Genomic DNA, 17,685 nt, shown 5'->3' with positions numbered 1-17,685 from the left:
CAAAGGGGTGTGTCGTGCCAAATTCAGATGGCACCACTTTCAAATTATAATCAGATACACAACTTGCTGTCTTGTGATCAGGAGTCTTGCAGTCGACTGTTATGTATTCCTCTTCCAGGTCTCTTTTTATACCGCTTTCACCCTATCCTGCATTCTGATTGGATGTATTTGTTACCAATCTGTCTAGCTATTTAGCCTGCCAGCAGCCTATTCAGAAGACACCTCTCAGATTGCGTCTTCGAGGAGTCAACACAGATAAGTTGATCTGAGGGGTTTGCGGGTGAATAGGAAAAATGTTTAGTGGACTGATGAAACAAAGACTGATCTCTTCGAATCTATAGATCCCTGTTTCCTTATGCTTCAGTATTGTCCCTGTCATTTAGTGTGTCGTTCATCCCCAGTGTGTCTTTGTGTGTGAGGTTTTCAATCTCCTGCCTCATGGTAACTCACCTGCAGGACAGTGATTCAACCCACCCAGCTTATTCAACCAGACTCCACCAGAGCATCCAAGTCAACTTTAACGGTCGAGAAGCCATCTCTGTTCTCCTCCGTGCGTGTTGTACTTATATCTGTGTGCGTGTGCTTCATGTTCACCATTCATTCAAGTTTTGCAATAAAACCCTCTAACTTTTCTCAAGTTTCTGTTTTTGTGTCTCACTTTTTAAGTCCAATTCATATTGAAATATAATAACAGCAGGATTACGGTGTGTGTGTTAAAAAAAAACCTTGTTCAAATCTACTTGGCACTGCACGACCACATTGTCTAATACATGGCGAAACTTAAATTAGCACATAGTCATGCCTTTCGGTTCTGTGTGAAAGTATCAGGAGAATAGTGAATAGCAAACACATTGTGCCACTCGCCAGGAGCTGTTGACAGCTGTTGTCAACACTTGTCATTTAAAAGCTCCAGGTCCACCAAATGATGTGAAATCCAGTCTCTCTTGTTAAAGACGGACTTTGCATATTTTTCACATGAATATTGGCTAACCTGTCCTGGTCAGTGGTGTTCAAACAATAACTGTCGAGCAGTTCCACATCTGACAAAATTACTGTGAAATCTCAGATTACCCCTTATTTCCCAGTTTGAAAGAAATTTACCAGCTATCAAGTTGCATTATGGGAACTGCAGCATCAGGATTTTTGCAGTTGGCCCTTACTAGTGACCAATTGTGACTTCATGTCGTGTCTGAATAATCAGGAAAAATTTGTTGAGACCGGGAAAATTCACATTAACGCCAGAAGAACCACTCGGGAAGTCTACGAGAATTTTGACGTGTGAGTTGTGGAGTTGCTGACATCATCACTTGTAATTGAATTAACATAATTTAAAAAGCTCTTAACAGTAAAGTTTAATGTGAACTCGTCCAATGTTCCTTGTGTCACTTTGCTCTTTGTCATAATGCAAATATTGGCAAAGTGTTTTTTAAATGTGCTAAACACATAAAAACAACCCGTTTTTTTTTCCTTCATTCTAACTTCATGGCACATGAACACACCGAGTCCAAACGACTCAGGAAACTGGACGTTCCGAGGAGGATGTGATGCAGAGTAATAGTCGGTGAGTCTTGGTCTCTGAGTTTTATTCCAGATTGTTTTTTTATCTGCCCGTTTGCAGAGTTCCCCAGGGTCATGACAAAATCTGCCTTTGCTGGAGGATTCTTTTAAACCCTGCACATACACCCTGTTTCGAGCACATAATCACTTAAATGTGGCTTTTAGGGGCATAAAAGCATAATCGAATACTTACTAACTTGTTGAAATGCTGATTTTACTCTTAGATTTCGCTCTGGTTGGAGTTAGAAAAAAAATCCCCAATGCCCTGACTAATTCAAACTAACTGAATTTCACTTTAAAAATAGAACAGATTGAGCTTTGGCTGTTTGGAGCCACAGGAGGACACAGATCAGGATTAATACGAGGCTCATACACATGAGCTCTGAACCGAGTTTCCTCTGAATAACAGCAGTGTAATAAGAGTCCAGTGAAGGCCCACACAGTCACATGTCCAGAGGTTTCACCCTTGACTCCTGTGGTTGCAGCTCTACCGAACCCACGAACGGCAGCACTGATAATGTGCGATTGTCCTGACTGCAGTACTGTTTCCCATTCACAGCAGATGGACAGAAGAAGAATTCCAACGTCACAGTCAGCTGAATATTGCTCATATTTGTTTCCAGCATTTTTGGGTTAAATTTGTCCTCATCAGCTGTCAGTCAGACATTTAGACGCTTAATCTGGATTGTCTCTCCCCTGGATTAATACCAGGGGTTTAAATGAATGCTATACTTTTAATTATATTTATACTGACAATAAATATACTCATCTTGAGGGTCATTCACTGTTGGGAGACAGAACAATGCACTGGACTCTGGTATCTCACTTTCTAACCTTGGGAACAAACGAAGATGACTTTATTCTCTGCTCAGGATGACATTTCTCCACTATACCTTAGTTTTATAACAAATAAGTCGTTGACGTTTGAATTAATGTTTCTAATTTGGTATATAGAACCTTTACAGAGTCCGCTCTGCCCTCCTGTAACACTGTGGGACTCGTGATGGATAACTGAAGAATGAATAATGACGCAGCAGAACCACAGGTATTGTCTACACTGCCCACAATACAGTTTTAACCCCCCGCCGCCTGGACACAGATTTCGTGGCGTGCTATGAAAGTGGCAGGTCATGTAGGCAGTCGCCTGCAGCAGAGCCACACACACAGATTTTCCTTTTTTTTTGTCAAACCCACACTGACTCCGGTGATATCACTTCAGATTTAGACCTCACACAGTCTCGCTGGAGACTGTACGACATTTACAGCAGTGCAACCCAAAACATCCCCTGAACGTCTACCACTGCTACATTTTTAAAGACAAGTCTCAAATCAAATCAGAACAAGTCGCTGTTGAAAGAACTTTCAAAAACCACAGATATAATATATGAAACAGATCATTGAGTGCTCATTGAATCAGATGCTCTGGTCTTGGTGGCCTGCTGATCATCTCTCCAGTACACTCACACACTCTTGAATAATCTATGACAGAGGGCACTGCAGCTGACTGATTGATGATTTCTCTACTCGCAACCTGTCTGTACGTAGATGTGTAGATGTGTGAGGAGCTGCTGCTGCTGCAGTAACTGAACGTTCAGCTTCAGGAAATGAAGTACACAGTTTGGAACGGTATGAACAAACCACTGAAAACAAACTGAAAGCAGTTCTCAAGGGAAAGATTGTGTGGTAAAACAAAAAGCTGGAAAAGCAGTAGAAAAAAAAAATGCAGATGAATATGCAGCAAGAAAAAGTCCCCAACAAATATAACTTTTAATTCCTCTTTGAGTAAAATTGGCAAAAAAGGAAATCACTTTATTTTTATCTGAGATATTTAAAAAAAAAAGTGCATCTTGTGCATATCACCACCAAAAGTCTCCTTAAACCAGGCTGCACCAAACATCAGTCACCTAAATGTGCCTGATTTATCAAGATCCATGAATTATTGACTGGGAAAACAGTTCCATATTGGAAAATGCCCTATATCACACTGTAAAAGGATCTTTCCTCACCCATACCACATCCTTCCACCAAGTTTAGTGCTAATCCATCCAGCTGTTTTTGTGTAATCTTGCTTAGAAACAAGCGAACCAACCAACTAACAAACACAGGGGTGAAAACAAAAGATAATAGATAAGATAAGATAAGTCTTTATTTTCTGTGTTGCAGCAGCAAAGAGAGCAGAGCAAAAAAACAGAATCAAATAGAGATAATACATTCAATGTTAACAGAATATATACACTGTGAGCAGAAAACAGTGAGTTGCTCTCTCCCTGATCCAGGATATTCACCACCTCTCTCTGATATTACGTTTGTAACCTGTATGATCTAAAAACCAATCTCTGTTCCATCTCCTGTTGTGTCTGAAGCTGCGGCAGCTGTTTAGTCCGTGAGTATATATTTTGGCTATTTGCTGTTAATATATAGAGACAGTGAAGGAGAAACAGGAACGCCTGGCCGCGATAAACAGGAAGTAGTCCTGTCGAGCTTTTCAACGTGAACGCACCGACGTGGTTTGCCCCCCCCCCCCGCGCCTGCATTTTCAGCCCTGTGTGTGAAAACGACAAACATGTCTACTAGAAACTGAATATTTCAGCAACAGCAATGTTGTAGGAAACGTGGTTGCAACCAAATTCGGCTTTCTCTTAACACCATGACTATATTGTTCATTTACTTGTCAAGTCACAAACATTGATGCAGACAATATATTCAGAGACAATCTCTGATGTTAGAGATCAATCTCCACCTGAGGTGACTCGAGCTTATTCAACTTTATGAAACACGGCTCTGCTCACACTCCTCTTCTGGTCTGGTTGAATACAGTTCACAGTGAGGTCAGACACAACCTGTGGAACTACATTTAACCAAAACCATTGTTCACAAACCTCAACCTAAGCGGTGTCAGGAGAGATGGGGCCGTGTGAGAGCCCTGGTCTCCCTCTGCTGTGACGGCCGTGTTCTTCAACCTCAATCCAACCCAACCACCTCCTCACCACGGCTGCCATTACAGCCTGGACATGATTCAGTTAGAGATGCTTTACAAATGTATCACTTGTTGTTTGTAGTTTTTTTGGTCTGTCTTTATATGGGGCTTGATGACCACTCCAAGTGCTTTGCAGTACATTACTTTCTCCATGAGAACAGCACAACCATCAGGGGCAAGTTGGGGTGCCCATCGGAATGGGATCGAACTGCCAACCTTTCGGTTAGCGGACGACCCCTCTCCCCCTGAGCCACAGCTGCCCTAATGTTAACTATCCTGGAGTGTGATTACAACAAGACTGCTTGACACACTAGACGCCTACTCACATACTCCACCATCACTGACAATACCTCCTCAATTCAATTGTCATTCCTGCTCTCCTTCATCTCTCTCGGATATTTGTATATACGTATGAATACTTGAAACATTGACACACTTTTCCATGATGTTAACAACTGTTTCTTCAAATCAGTGTTGTCAATATAGTTTTTTTGTTGATGTGTTCAGTTACATGCAGCATCTATTGCACTTCTGTCCATCCTGGGAGAGGGATCCCTCACATGTGGCTCTCTCCGAAGTTTCTACATTCTCCTACAAGCCTTATGAGACAAATTGTGATTTGTGAATACGGGCTATACAAATGAAATTGGATTGATCGATCGATCGATTGATTGATAGTCTATGAACGACAGCGCTTGATTGAAAAAGCCAATATGATCCTGAGTTAGGTTTTCTTACAACACAAAAGTTTCTATTGTGTTCACATGGACAGAGTTAAATAAGACATGGGGGAGGTGGAGGTGGAGGTGGAGAAAGGGGCCCCGGAACCTTCACATTAACTCAAGCATTGCGGTCTAGGGTGTACATTTAAACAATACAAATTCTTGTTTTTCTTATGCAGGATGCAGAAGGCAGCGGGGCCGGGTTCACAACACAGGATGTTTGCATCCTGACACCAAAGTCATCGAGTGAACAGAGATGGCATGCACTCTCTGACGACAAAGGGCATAGATACAATGGCTGAGATTTTAATTTTTTTTTTTTTTTTTTACAATTTTGCCATAGTGTCAGTCCTGCTGCTTATTTCCCTCGAAACTGTTTTTCCAGATAATAACACACACCCTGCTGTGACAAATAGATGCACCAAGACACAAAAATGCACCGTGAGAGAACAATACTGCCCAACAACATGAAAACAAACCTGTGGCACACTGATGCAACAAGGTGACACTGTACACACACACAAACACTGTTCTCCATCCTCTATATGCTATATTTGCTGGAGGGCAAACGTAACCCAGTGTTTCTCTGACATGCTGCACTGCACCTTGATGACAGGAAGTGAGATCTCCTGCAGAAACCCTCTGCTTCTCTCCCTGTGGGTGTTTTAGGTGAAATCTCCTCACTCACCTTGAACACATCTCCGTAAGTGCCGCAGCCGATCCGGTGGATTAACTCGTAGTCGTCCAGGGGGTCCAGGAACGACACCCCTATCCTGTCCATGTCTTGGAGACACCTCGGGCTGCAGCGAGGCTGACGCTCTCTACTCACACATGACAGCGCATGAACACCACGCTCTGTCTGGCTGCTTGATGGGAACTAATTGGGGCTGGCTAATTGCTGGTGCGTAGGTCGGACGAGGGAGGCAGAGTGATCCCCGACAGGACCGAGCCAACTCCGCGATCACCGACGAGAGTCTGCGCGCAAATAGTTCCCGAAGCGGCGCTGGAGTCACGTCACGCATGAGCAGAGACAAGCCTACACTGTAAAACATTTCAGAACGAGTCGCTCATTGGTGCTCTGAGCCTGTGTCAAGGTTCACCTGAGCCCCAGACAGAGAAACATCCACTCGAGATTCTAGGGCCAAGTGAAATATAAGATAAAAGATGCAGTGAAGAACGATCAGTCAAACTTAAAACTCAGAATCTACTAAATCATAAGAAATAAAAGAATAATAATAAGAAATCAAAAGAGGATTAGAGCACATGAGTTTTTTAAAAGAAAACAAAAGCTGGATTCTGACATTTTTCCACAGGAGAGAAAATCCTGGTGATAAATTAAATAATATGGAATTCAATAATAGGCCTAATGTAAGTAATAGTATTATCTTTCATAATAATAATTCAATTTTATTTGTATAGTGTAAAATCACAATATACATTATCTCAAGGAACTTTACATAGAAGGTCAAGACCTTAAAATTAAACTCTGGACATAATAATAATAAAATCAATTTAGAATTCAGACATAACTTTAATGCTAATGAATTTTCACGGTAAATCAAGATTTAAATCAAGAGGATTAGGGCCACATCAGAATTCTGACTCTAAATCTGTCTTTGTGAAATACAATTTAAATAAAGACTCTTTTCCCGTAGAATTCTGGAATTAAAATCAGCCAAAAACGAATAAGCACTAATTCTGATGGTAGTCAGTCAAATAAAGAGAGAAACTTTTAATTTTAGAGAAAATGTCGACGTGGCCCTGATCCTCTTCGATAAGATTTAATCGTGATCAGATGTTAGGGTCTGATCAGCCTGTGGTGGGCCTGCCATGGAAGAGCAGATCACCTGATTGCACAAAGGTTCACAACTGATCCCTAACATCCGCTGGTGGTCACCAATATCTGCTCGTGGTTGGCAACTTAACGTCAAGCTTCTGTGGAACACCTTCAAACATATAAGGGATAATTTTGAGTTTAATTTTGACCTGAATATTTTATTATCTCACAAAGTGGACCCATGTTCTTTTGTGTTTTCTTGGTTATTCATGCTTTATTGTGTCATGTATTGTGTTTGTTGTGTATCTGTGGACATATGTGCATATTGGTTTTTGAAAGCAAACAAACTGTGCTGTACTGAATGTATGTTCCATCCACTCAGGACTGCTGTTCGTCTCTGCTAAGTCTCTAACCGCAGCTCATCGCTAAAACTTCAATGACATAACGGTAAAGTTTCCGTTTCAGTTTTTTCTCTCCCTCAGCTGCCACAAGAATGCACGCTCCTCTCATTGATGCTCTTGTTAACCCAGAGAACTGATACAAATGGCCTGTTGGGTTAAAGTTGACCCATCCGCAGAGAGCTGGTCTCTAAATCGGTGGACCACTGATCTCCTTCAGAATATAGAAAACAACATGCCTCCCACTGCAGTACAGGCCGAAGCATCCTGTTTTTACAGTGTGCAGCCTCCACACTGTTCAGCTGGTCACCTACAAACTTGTGCCCTGATACAGTGACAAGAATGATCTGCATTTATTGTTCACACAACTGTCACCATTGTATTGCTCTTCAGTGTAGGCTGAAAAAGAATGCGAACCTCTGGGCCGACAGGAGTCAATCAAACCTGGAGTCCGGCCAATGAAAGCTGACCGGAAGTGCATGTTAGAGCAACTTTGAAAACTCTGAAGACCTGTTGATTTACAAGAAGCAGGAACGTGTTAGTCACCTCAAAGAGTTTAGATATTCATCAGTGCATATTCAGACCAACTGTGTTAAAGGAGGCATTTCAGTTCTGTGGTTACTCTCCATGGACGTGTTGGTCCAGCTCAGATGACTCTGAAGTCCCAACAAAGCATTAGTGACATAAAAACTAACAGCTAAAGGTTTAAGTGGAGCAAAGTGAATAACACAGAGGAAGCTGCTGCTCTCCAGAAACAAATCACTGTATCTGAAGTTCGCTAGAGATCTGCTTGACTCTCTACAACACTGCTGGGAATGTTAAGTGGACTGATGAAACTTTGATAAGAACATGCAGCTACAGTTCAGTGGAGGGAGCTTCATGTTCCAGGATCAGGTCAGGGAGGCTGGTCACCTGCTGAAGAGCAGCAGAAGTCGGTGAAACAGCAGAACAATGACCCTGAACTTTAAAGTAAATCTACTACAGAATGAGTCCAAACAAAGACAATCCACCTTCTGAAGTGATCCAGTCAGAGTCCAGACCTTAACCCAGGAGAGAAGCTGTGGAATGAGCTCAGAGCCGTTCACACCAGACGTCCAGAGAACATGTCTGAGCTGAAGCAGCTCTGCAATGGAAGCTTAGTTGTTTTCAGACATGACCTGCGGAGCATCTCTAGAGAATAGACTAGAGTTTGCCTTTCACACATGAACTACGCTGCAGGAGATTCAGCGCATTGTCTTTGCTAAATACTTGTGACTGAGACAAAGATCAGATCATATTCGAAAAACCAGGTCATTGTAAGTCAGCAGATCATCACACTCTGTCGTCAGGTCTTTATTACTTGCAGATACAAAACAAGAACAAAAACCACATCAAGTCATCAAGCAAATAGGATGTAGCAGGGCCACCTAATGTGACTTTGTCTCAACAGTGCATGGTCTTCCTGGTGTTCTCTAATCATTAAAAATAGGCCTCACTCAGCTATTCTCAAAACTAAAGGCCACCTACTTTAGAAAAGAACAAAAGCAAAGTAAGGCAACAAAGAGCTAGCAAGAAAGAAGCTGTCGATAGAGCAGAAGTGGACAATGTTACACAGTAACTATCCTAAATTAATTACTTCCAAGGCTTCAGTTATGAACAGGTTCCTAATGGTACAAGTTGATATTTACACATCTGTACGTTGAATTCTGGTCCTCGTCGTTACTTTGGCTTCAAACACCCATGTATAAGTCAGTGAGAAGTTAATAGTCAGTGTACAATTGGCTGCCAATTAAAACACAAAACTAATGAGTGAAGGTTACAACTGATCAACCAGGTAGTTCCCCAAAAATGGGAGGATTTCTTTTTAAATAAAAACAGTGAAAAGTCCATTCCTTCAGTTCAAACCTGATATGTGACATTTAACTGCAGAACATCTTTGCATGTCAAATATATTCCTGGGAACTATGAGGGTGTTCGCCGAAAACGACCTCTGGATGAAAACACAGCTAAAAAGTTTCACAAACGAGAGCGAGGTTGATCGGGCGTCCGTGCGGCTGTTCACAGTATGTCGTACAGAATCTCTACAACAATCAACATGTCTAGAGCGATTTGCGCTGCCGCTTCATGAAGGACATGGAGTAATCCCCTGCTGGGGTGCTCTTCTGTCTCTTCATCTGGACCTGTGACTGGGCGGTGAGCTGCAGCTTGATGGCGCTGGAGTTCACCTTGGCCGCACGCAGCAGCTCCTTCATCCCCTTCATCTTCTCGCTCTGAAAGACGACAACAGGGCCGACCGGGGAGGGGGACGCCTGCTGCTGGGACAACGGGGAGGATGCAGAATCTGGGCTGGGGGACTTGGGTTTGCCGTCGGCTTCTCCGCTCCGCTGACCCTGTGAGGAGCGGCGGCGGCCGCCTCCCTCGCCCACCTTCCTGGGCTGAGATGCTGCTGGGAGCAGGGTGGATGGGGAGGTGGGCGCAGCAGGAGGGGAAGATGAGTTCTGCTCCTCCAGCCTGGACTCCCTCCTGGGGCCTCGCCGGCGGCCCTCCCGGGGGTCATCGCTGGACTGGTCGTCATCGTCCAGGGACTCTGGCTCTTTGGTGATGATGGACACCTTCTGACGCACCTTTGGAAGAAGAGCACAAGCCTATTTTCAGCCAACCAGCATCATCATGTATGCGAGCACCATCAGCTTGGACCCCTGTTGGCTCTTCTCATTTTGATCTTCAAACACAGAACTAATCTGGGTTCCTCACCTGAGCATCAAAGCGGCTCAGGGACTGAACCAAGTAGGTGGCCCAGCCCACATGAAGGACCGGCGTGGGACTGCCCTCCTCCCATTTGCAGATGCCATCATAGAAACGCAGCAGGTGGGCAAAGCATTCTGGGTCCTGGAGTGCCGAGAAGGCTGCAGCTTGTTTGGGGAGCTCCTGGAAATGCAAAGTTGGTTTAGAGACACAAAGTGCAAAGGAGAAAGAAGCAAATGAAATGAAGCACATTGATTCAAATGCCACTCAAAGCTTTGCAGTGCATCTGTCTTGACTCATTGTGTATTGGGAGTCCTTGGTGTTGTGTTATCCGCATCTGATTACAGAAAAATGTTTATAGTTTATAGCGCATGCACAATGGATGGACTGCACATCTGGGACCTGTGCATAGACGCAATATCTGTGGTTATCAAGGTGACTTCAGGTTACTACACTTTAAGGTCCAGTGTGTAAGATTTAGGTGAAAGGGATCTATTGGCAGAAATTGAATGTAGAATAATCCTCATGATGTTTTCACCAGTTCATTTCATCTAAATTGTATGAATTGTATTTTTCTTCACCCCAGAAAAGGCCCTGTATATTTGAATACTTCAATATATATTGAGGGGGTCCTCTCTACAGAGGCCGCCATGTTTTTTACATTAGCCAAGACTGGACAAGCTAAACACCTTTTGAGTTTTTATGACAATCAAAGGCTGCCACAGTTTCTTTTTCACTTTTGGAAGGAGAGGGTGAGGTGAGGGGTGTTAAGCTGCAACATGAAATTTCACCGCTAGATATCACTAAATCCTACACACTGTATCTTTAACTGTTATCTCATACAACATAAATAAACAAGTATAGAAATTTCATTTGAATTAAACAGAGTCTGACAGTTTGTTTATAATAGTTTTTCAGTTTTGTAAAATGCCTCTGCTTATTTACAGTTTATCAAAGGCTACCTTAAAATGTTTGACCTATTTCTTTTCAATTCTAGTCTTGTGATCATGTTATTTACATTTCATTTTGTTATATTTCACTTGTGTCCGTCATTATAACCAAATTTACCTGCAGGTATCAGGGTATCTTCTCAAATCATATAGATAATTTTTCATGGTTCTGATGTGGTTGTTTTTTAGGTAACCACTCTGGACTTTCCAGCTAAGAGCTGTGAATGCAGCAGAGTGTACTGAGACAGCTTCAAACACCTATATAATGCTGGTTATCAGGACAATGTTAAGTTCAGTAACACCACATGACACCAGGAGGATCTTGCTTGGTAGAACAAATCACTGGAGGAGGTCAGACTTGCTTTGATGTCTGAAGTCACTATATAATCACAGGCTGTAATATATTGCAGCATATTTAGTTGTTTATTTAAATGTAGGTCTGACAATATTGTTGGGCTGCAAAAACCTTTATTTGCATTATCGCTTCTTATGATTATTTTCTCACTTTGTCATTCTGTCTGTTAAGAGTCAAAACATGACGTTGTAATTTCCCACACTCCAAATTTTAAATGTCTTGTCTTGTGTTAAATGTGCGAACATGTAACATTGTATATTTTCTGGTGTGTGAAAAACGATTTAACATCTTGAACACAAGCGGACTCCTTTGCTGTTACGTTACTGTTTCCATGTGGTCACACATCAGTCCCACCTGGCAGTTACTCTGCATCACAGGTACTGACTAATCTCTATGTGACAAACACTTTGGTTACTTCAGTGAGGGGTAAATCTCCCCTTAGATTAGAACAGCTGCAGGTGCGAACTGAAGAGATTATAGAGCGTGTGCAAACACAGATCACATGTTAATACCAGGTGGAAATCCTTTTTAGGGTTTCTTTCCTTTGACAAACAGAAAAGGAGATCATGCGGCTGTAAATAAACTCTAATGCAGCTATATGCATAGTATGTGTAATATCAGTAAGTAATACCTGGCTGGGAAAACTCACCTTGTCAGCTCCTTCTCCCCCCTCTCCTCCCTCTCCAGGACTGTCTGCAGCAGTGGTCTCTTTCAGCAGAGTGGGGACAACATCATTTGCAATGTCAAAGAACTCTTTATAGATCTCCTCGTCCTCACGGAAATAGTTATACCTGCAGAGGCAAGAAAGAGAAGAATGATTTTTAATAACAGCACGTGGATAAAATATGGTTTAAGAGGCCAAGTTTATTTTGTATTTACTGGATGATTGTTCATTTATCCATTATTAAAGAAATCCTAACACATGAGGTTCAGATTCCGAGAAGGATTCAGATTCTTACTGAAGCAGGGTTGGAAACTGCACATTGGTCTGTACATGATAGTGAACTTTGCAGCAAGATATATACAAAGAATCCACTGTTATGAACACACGCACACACATACAGATATCCTTCTTTAGATTGTGCAGAGGGAAAGGCTGAAATTGAAGAACAATAGGGCGAGCAGGAAAAGGAAGCTGAGAGATGAGGAGGGAATGCGTGTTCTGGTGGGTCAGTGTTGGTATTTTTAGCTGCAGCTCATGAACAGTGTTTTTAAGAGGAGCGAAAAAGAGAAAGAGAGAGGGTGAAGCGCTGGACACCTACTAGCTCGACCACCACACCCTGTCACATTAACTGGAGCTGGTGGTGTTCGCATTACAAGCAAAACCAAAAGAACCAAAAAAACAAAAGACTGAACTCAAACATAACTGTCACATGACATTAATATGGACATTTCTGACCTAAGATGGTATTTACATAGATTTTTGATACAGTTAGAACAGAAGTCAGGACGTATAGGCTTGTATTTACTGCCACCTTGTGTTCTCCAGGGGAAATATAACTCAGTGAAGTGTTTCCAGCGTAAAAAAGCCCTGATGTCAACACCAGCAATGTTCTGCACATGTTGAAACAGACAAAACTTTAACCTCCTTGTGTTCCTTTTAAATTGGTTAAGACTTAAGTCAAGCTACGCCTGTGATAATGTTAGACTAGATCTAATGTGTCAGTCCTTTTCTGCTTGTGTCATGATGAGGGATGAACTGGTTTTAGTGTAAAATACTGTTTTCTTTTATTTCTCAATCTGCCAGTTGCATGTTTTTGGTGTAGTAACAGTGGCTTTGAAGTCTAGGAATATGATGTACTTTTTACTCCAGTTTTGAGAATATCACCTCATGTGTTATAAATAGGCAATGCTACTCTGCTAACTTGTGCACATGGAGAAACTGATTCCCCTCATCGCTTCCCTGTGCCTCATAGTGAGTAAATGCAGCGTGAACTCACTCCTGCATGACCTGAGCTGCCTCGGCCCAGGACCTCAGAGCCTCCCGCACATCCTTGTGTCTATAGTGGAAACCAGCCAGGTACATGTAGGGGTAGATGTGCTCGTTGTTGTAGTGCTTCTGGGCAGAGCTTACGGCCTGAGAGGGAGAGAGCGCACAGAAAAAGACAGGGAGTGTGATTTCCTATTGAAGATTCCAAGTGTGTGAAGAAACACAAGAGGAATGGGAACCACCCCCACACCCTTCACAAATCCACAGTCATGTTAGAGGCAGAAAAGAACAATATCTTATTCTCTAAATTTGAGGGGAAACCCATAAAACATTAACACAACACAATAACGCGCAGCTCAAATTTTGACTAGAAGAGCTGAGCACTTTATGGTGGATTAGGTAAATGCATGTATGATATTGTCCTTCATGACTGTTTTCACTAAAGTCCAGGATATTTTAAAGTTCAAAATGTTGCTTATTGTGTTGGTATATTATGAAGAAAGAGTTTGACATTTTGTTGAATGGTAGAGCCAACAAGAACCTTGTCTTACTGCAGACTTACCTTGAGGTGGATTTTCAGGGGGTTCTCTTTGCCAGGTATTGGGTCCTGATCCTCAAGGTCTGCCAAAGTGCCCATAGCCATGGGATACCTGGTAGAAAGTGATGGACAACGTGAGCATGTGGACTTCAGAAAAATTAACATGTGAAATGTTTGCCACAGTCAAGCATTGTGTACAGATCGGAAGAGTCTGAGAGACTCATCTTCTCTCATTCCTTCTAAACCTTCTCACCTGTCCAGGTCACCACGTTCATACAGCAACCACAGGAGTTTCTGAGAGAAAACATCAAGAAGGGGGGAGATCATGAAAATGCACTTGATATTTTTGAGAGTTAAGAGCTGTGCAGAAAAAAAAATCAATTCTGGTTTGATAATTAAGTCTTGCAATTACTATAGAAGGTTTATAGTTTTTTCCCCCAACATTAATTCCATCCGTGTAGCAGTCTTAACACAATAAAACCTAAGTAATTGTGAGAATTTCTATGAAAGATCAAGTCATATATAACAGCATGGCCTCTCTGACATTTAGGCCACTTCCACAAAAATAAAGTGAAAATGAAAGCTGTGGTTTCCTGGGGGAGGATCAGAGTTACAGTAAAGTGGTGGTGCTCACCTGCTGCAGCTGCAGGAGCTCAGAGCTGTCCGTATGTAGGTCCAGTGATGGGTTGATAGCACAGACCATGAAGGCCACCTCCATATTTCGGTCACATTTCATGTAGGAGCCCTTCAGATACAGCCAACTCTGAACAACGGACACAAACATGTAAATGTGGCTATAGAATAAACATAAAGAATGCTCTATGGCGACTCTAAGTCATTGATTTTTTTAAGGTGGATCTGTTGTAGCCTATGAAATGTTCTATGTCACAAGCTCAGCACACCTGTCTGAACCGGTTCCTCATTTGTTAAGGAGAAGTGAAAGTCCCTGCATTTACAGACAGAAGTTGAGCACAATGTTATCACCCAGAGGAATAAAAAATATGAAGTATGTCTGAACCCAACCCATCTGGTCAGATGAGTGCGATACCATAAGACATGAATCTGCAAATCTTGTGACTCATCTTGGTTTCCTGTTACTTATGACTCACATCCTTTTTAACCTTTTCTGATGCAGGCATGTGTGAAACAGAGCAGTAGAAACCTGAAGCATGAGCCTGCCTGATGATAATAAATGCCTGCTTTCACCCATGACTTTAAGAATTCATGCAAAACCCCACAGCTTTCCTCAGGAATAATTGACTTTTCAAACTGCATACTTTCAATGTTTTACTTGACAGAGGACCTGTATGTTGGTAGCAGATGCGAATAAATGGTTCCGGTGCACCTCTGACCGTTTATTCATTATCTCTTTCTGGGACAGACATGTAGATGAAGGAAGGTCTCACTTTCTCATTAACTCCTGCTGTGACTGTTTGTCCCCGTCGGTCCTCGTTACCCTTTCCGTGCCAGGTGACTTCTGCAGTCTCTTCGCCGCTTTTGCCGAAGATCACCCAAGCGTGGTCTTCAGACAGTGCTAAGTGGACGTCCTTCAGGCCGAGAACCTGGCAGGCTGCCACCACCGCAAAGGCAACCCCGGAGCTGTCCAGTTTGGTGCCTGGTTTAAATTGAATTAGGATCATTTAGACTTCCTACAAATTGACAATCTCCTGAGAAACATCCTCAAAACAACTTATTTCATTTTAATAATTGTGATGTTTTACCAGTGATGAGACTGAAGAGAGACTGGATGTGAGCCCGGTCCTTGAAGTATGAGCGGCTGAGGCTGTTCCAGATCACGTCTGACACTTTCTTCACCAGCTCCCTGCTGGACCCCGAAGTAGTCCTCCGGTACTGGGACAGGTCCACCGCACCCCGGATCTGAGCCGTGAAGCGCTCGTACAGTGCAGAGATCATACCCAGCTCCACCGTGGGGAAGCAGGAGTTGGGGCAGTCTGGCTCCAGCGGCTCAAACCGCACTCCTGGAACGTTTATGGGGACGACTCGGTTCACAGCCAGGAAGTGCTCGACAAAACCCAGGACCAGGGAAAGAAGGGCTAAGTCCGGCTCAGACTTGCGGAGCTCGGCGTCAAACAGCTGAACAACGCCGTCGATCCCCCGCAGGGGAAAGTGCTTCTTTTGGCCTGAATGTAAACCCATGGTGTCCACTGTCCGTCACAAGCGAGATGTTCTCCTCACCTGCAATACTGAATTTGACACAGCAGTCATTTCAACAAACCATCTGCAGAAAGAAGGTAAAATCAAAATAAGGCTCTGACAAGTCCGAGATTCTACTTTTCCTGAGTTCCCTGTCGTAGGTGTGGCTCTCCAAACTCCAAACCCATGTAGATCTTCAAAATCCGCTCATTTCAATTTTAAACAGGGCTCAGGACTTTCCACGGCTCACTGCATTTTTTTGTAAACATTACTCAAAAAGGAGAACCACTATATATAGATAATCACCAAGACTTGCCATTCAATTTTTGAATTTCCCTCTGTGTAATATGCTGAAAATGAACAGAAAGTTGGATTCCTGAATAAATAAATCACACAAAAAGATAATTAAATTAAAAAAAACACAATAATACTAATGAAATCAATTTAGCAAAGGAAATAACTACAAAGAAATACTACTTGTTCCTCCAAACTTTGTGTTCTATTAGTTTTAACTGGTTATTATTTCTCGGATTTGTAATAAACAGCTCCCTGAGAATGAAAACGGTTTCACTGGTGTGTCCTCTCCCGATAAGCACAGCAACATCTCTCGTCACATATTAGATCAGACTTGGTGGACTCTCAGGATTCATGATCGATAACATAAGGATGATTTCTAACAGTACGGTTCTCAATAACACTGACCCCCCCGGCTGAGCAGCTTTGACTCGTTGCATAATGCTGGTTACATCAATGCAGCTAACACGGACTATATGGCGCTGTGGTGGGCGGGGCACTCCCACCGCTACACACATCCATTCAATACAAAGCTGCTGAAAGCTCTCTCAACTCGCTCTCCGCGATTCAACCCGCGACACGTGTCCTGCTCATTTCCCACGCTTTATCATTCCACACCCCCCGAAAGACCCGATCCGACGTGTTAACTCGTTAGCCCGGTTGGTTAACGCAAGCTAACCGGCTAACCTTTTAAAGTTAAGTTAGCTTGCCATATAAGACCGGCGCTGGGTTGTACAGTAAACGCTAACGAGTGTAAATAATACGGATAGTGTACGGAGGATAACCTGAACCGGAGAGAGAGAGAGAGGGAGAGCCCACACCGGGACTAGCGGTTTGAGAGCAGCATGGCTGAATGACGACTGTTGTCAGGAGCGGCTAACAAGCTAACGGGCTACTAGTTAGCTTTAGTCACCACTTTTGCACAAAGCTAATTCCCTTAGCGCTCCCGAGAACCACATCCCCGCAATGTCCCGCTACACCGATTCCCCCCCCACACCAGCCCTCGCCCACGCCGCGTGTGATAGATTACATACCCGTTATCTCAAAGCCTCCGCCACATGTTTTTGTTTGTGTCTCCCTTCTTTTGCCGCGCAGTTCACTCCGTCCGAAAGTGTGTTACCAGCCCTTCTACGTTAGCGCAGCACCGCAGATCTCGCAAGCATCCGCGCGGATCGCTGTCCCCCGCGCTCGAACGCCGCCGGGCCCCGTGCGCATGGTTGCGAGATCTACGCCGCTCCGCACACGAGCTCGTCCGGTGTATGCCGGGAAATGGAGTTCGTAGTAAATATTCGTCGCGCCTCCCAGGAGG

General features: G+C 43.2%; 2 protein-coding genes across 7 annotated transcripts in view; both read right to left on the bottom strand.

The window, feature by feature from the left end:
- map4k2 (mitogen-activated protein kinase kinase kinase kinase 2) overlaps nucleotides 1–6,511 on the bottom strand; it is a 31,210-nt gene extending 24,699 nt beyond the window's left edge. For all 5 annotated transcript variants that reach the window (XM_069518659.1, XM_069518663.1, XM_069518661.1 and 2 more), the window contains exon 1: nucleotides 5,945–6,511. In XM_069518659.1, the coding sequence (XP_069374760.1) occupies nucleotides 5,945–6,037 (93 nt within the window). In that variant the 5' untranslated portion in view covers nucleotides 6,038–6,511. The remainder of the gene's footprint in view (nucleotides 1–5,944) is intronic.
- A 2,230-nt stretch (nucleotides 6,512–8,741) lies between these two features.
- men1 (multiple endocrine neoplasia I) lies at nucleotides 8,742–17,627 on the bottom strand. 2 transcript variants are annotated; one of them, XM_020100251.2, is made up of 10 exons: nucleotides 17,411–17,627; nucleotides 15,650–16,167; nucleotides 15,335–15,543; nucleotides 14,563–14,691; nucleotides 14,182–14,222; nucleotides 13,953–14,040; nucleotides 13,401–13,537; nucleotides 12,110–12,251; nucleotides 10,165–10,338; nucleotides 8,742–10,034 (listed from the first exon to the last, which is right to left on the bottom strand). In XM_020100251.2, exons 2-10 carry the CDS (start codon nucleotides 16,083–16,085, stop codon nucleotides 9,510–9,512), a joined length of 1,881 nt encoding a protein of 626 aa, XP_019955810.1. In that variant the 5' UTR covers nucleotides 16,086–16,167; nucleotides 17,411–17,627; the 3' UTR covers nucleotides 8,742–9,509. The 2 variants fall into 2 exon arrangements, with proteins under 2 accessions (XP_019955810.1, XP_019955809.1); XM_020100250.2 differs by having other exon boundaries at nucleotides 15,650–16,132.
- Nucleotides 17,628–17,685: the final 58 nt, after the last annotated feature.

Source organism: Paralichthys olivaceus, chromosome 22 (genome assembly GCF_024713975.1).
Source record: "Paralichthys olivaceus isolate ysfri-2021 chromosome 22, ASM2471397v2, whole genome shotgun sequence".
Classification (NCBI taxonomy): domain Eukaryota; kingdom Metazoa; phylum Chordata; class Actinopteri; order Pleuronectiformes; family Paralichthyidae; genus Paralichthys; species Paralichthys olivaceus.
Note: the sequence above shows the minus strand (reverse complement) of the source record. Positions and strands in the feature narration are given on the sequence as shown.

What these genes read in the sequence shown, in the direction of transcription:
- men1 (XM_020100251.2), bottom strand. Translation starts at nt 16,085, where the DNA reads ATGGGTTTACATTCAGGCCAAAAGAAGCACTTTCCCCTGCGGGGGATC. An exon ending in GAACGTGGTGACCTGGACAG is followed by an intron (nt 14,041 to 14,181) that starts GTGAGAAGGTTT and finishes ACTTTCTACCAG; the next exon opens with GTATCCCATGGCTATGGGCA. An exon ending in CCCTGAAAATCCACCTCAAG is followed by an intron (nt 13,538 to 13,952) that starts GTAAGTCTGCAG and finishes TCTCCCTCTCAG; the next exon opens with GCCGTAAGCTCTGCCCAGAA.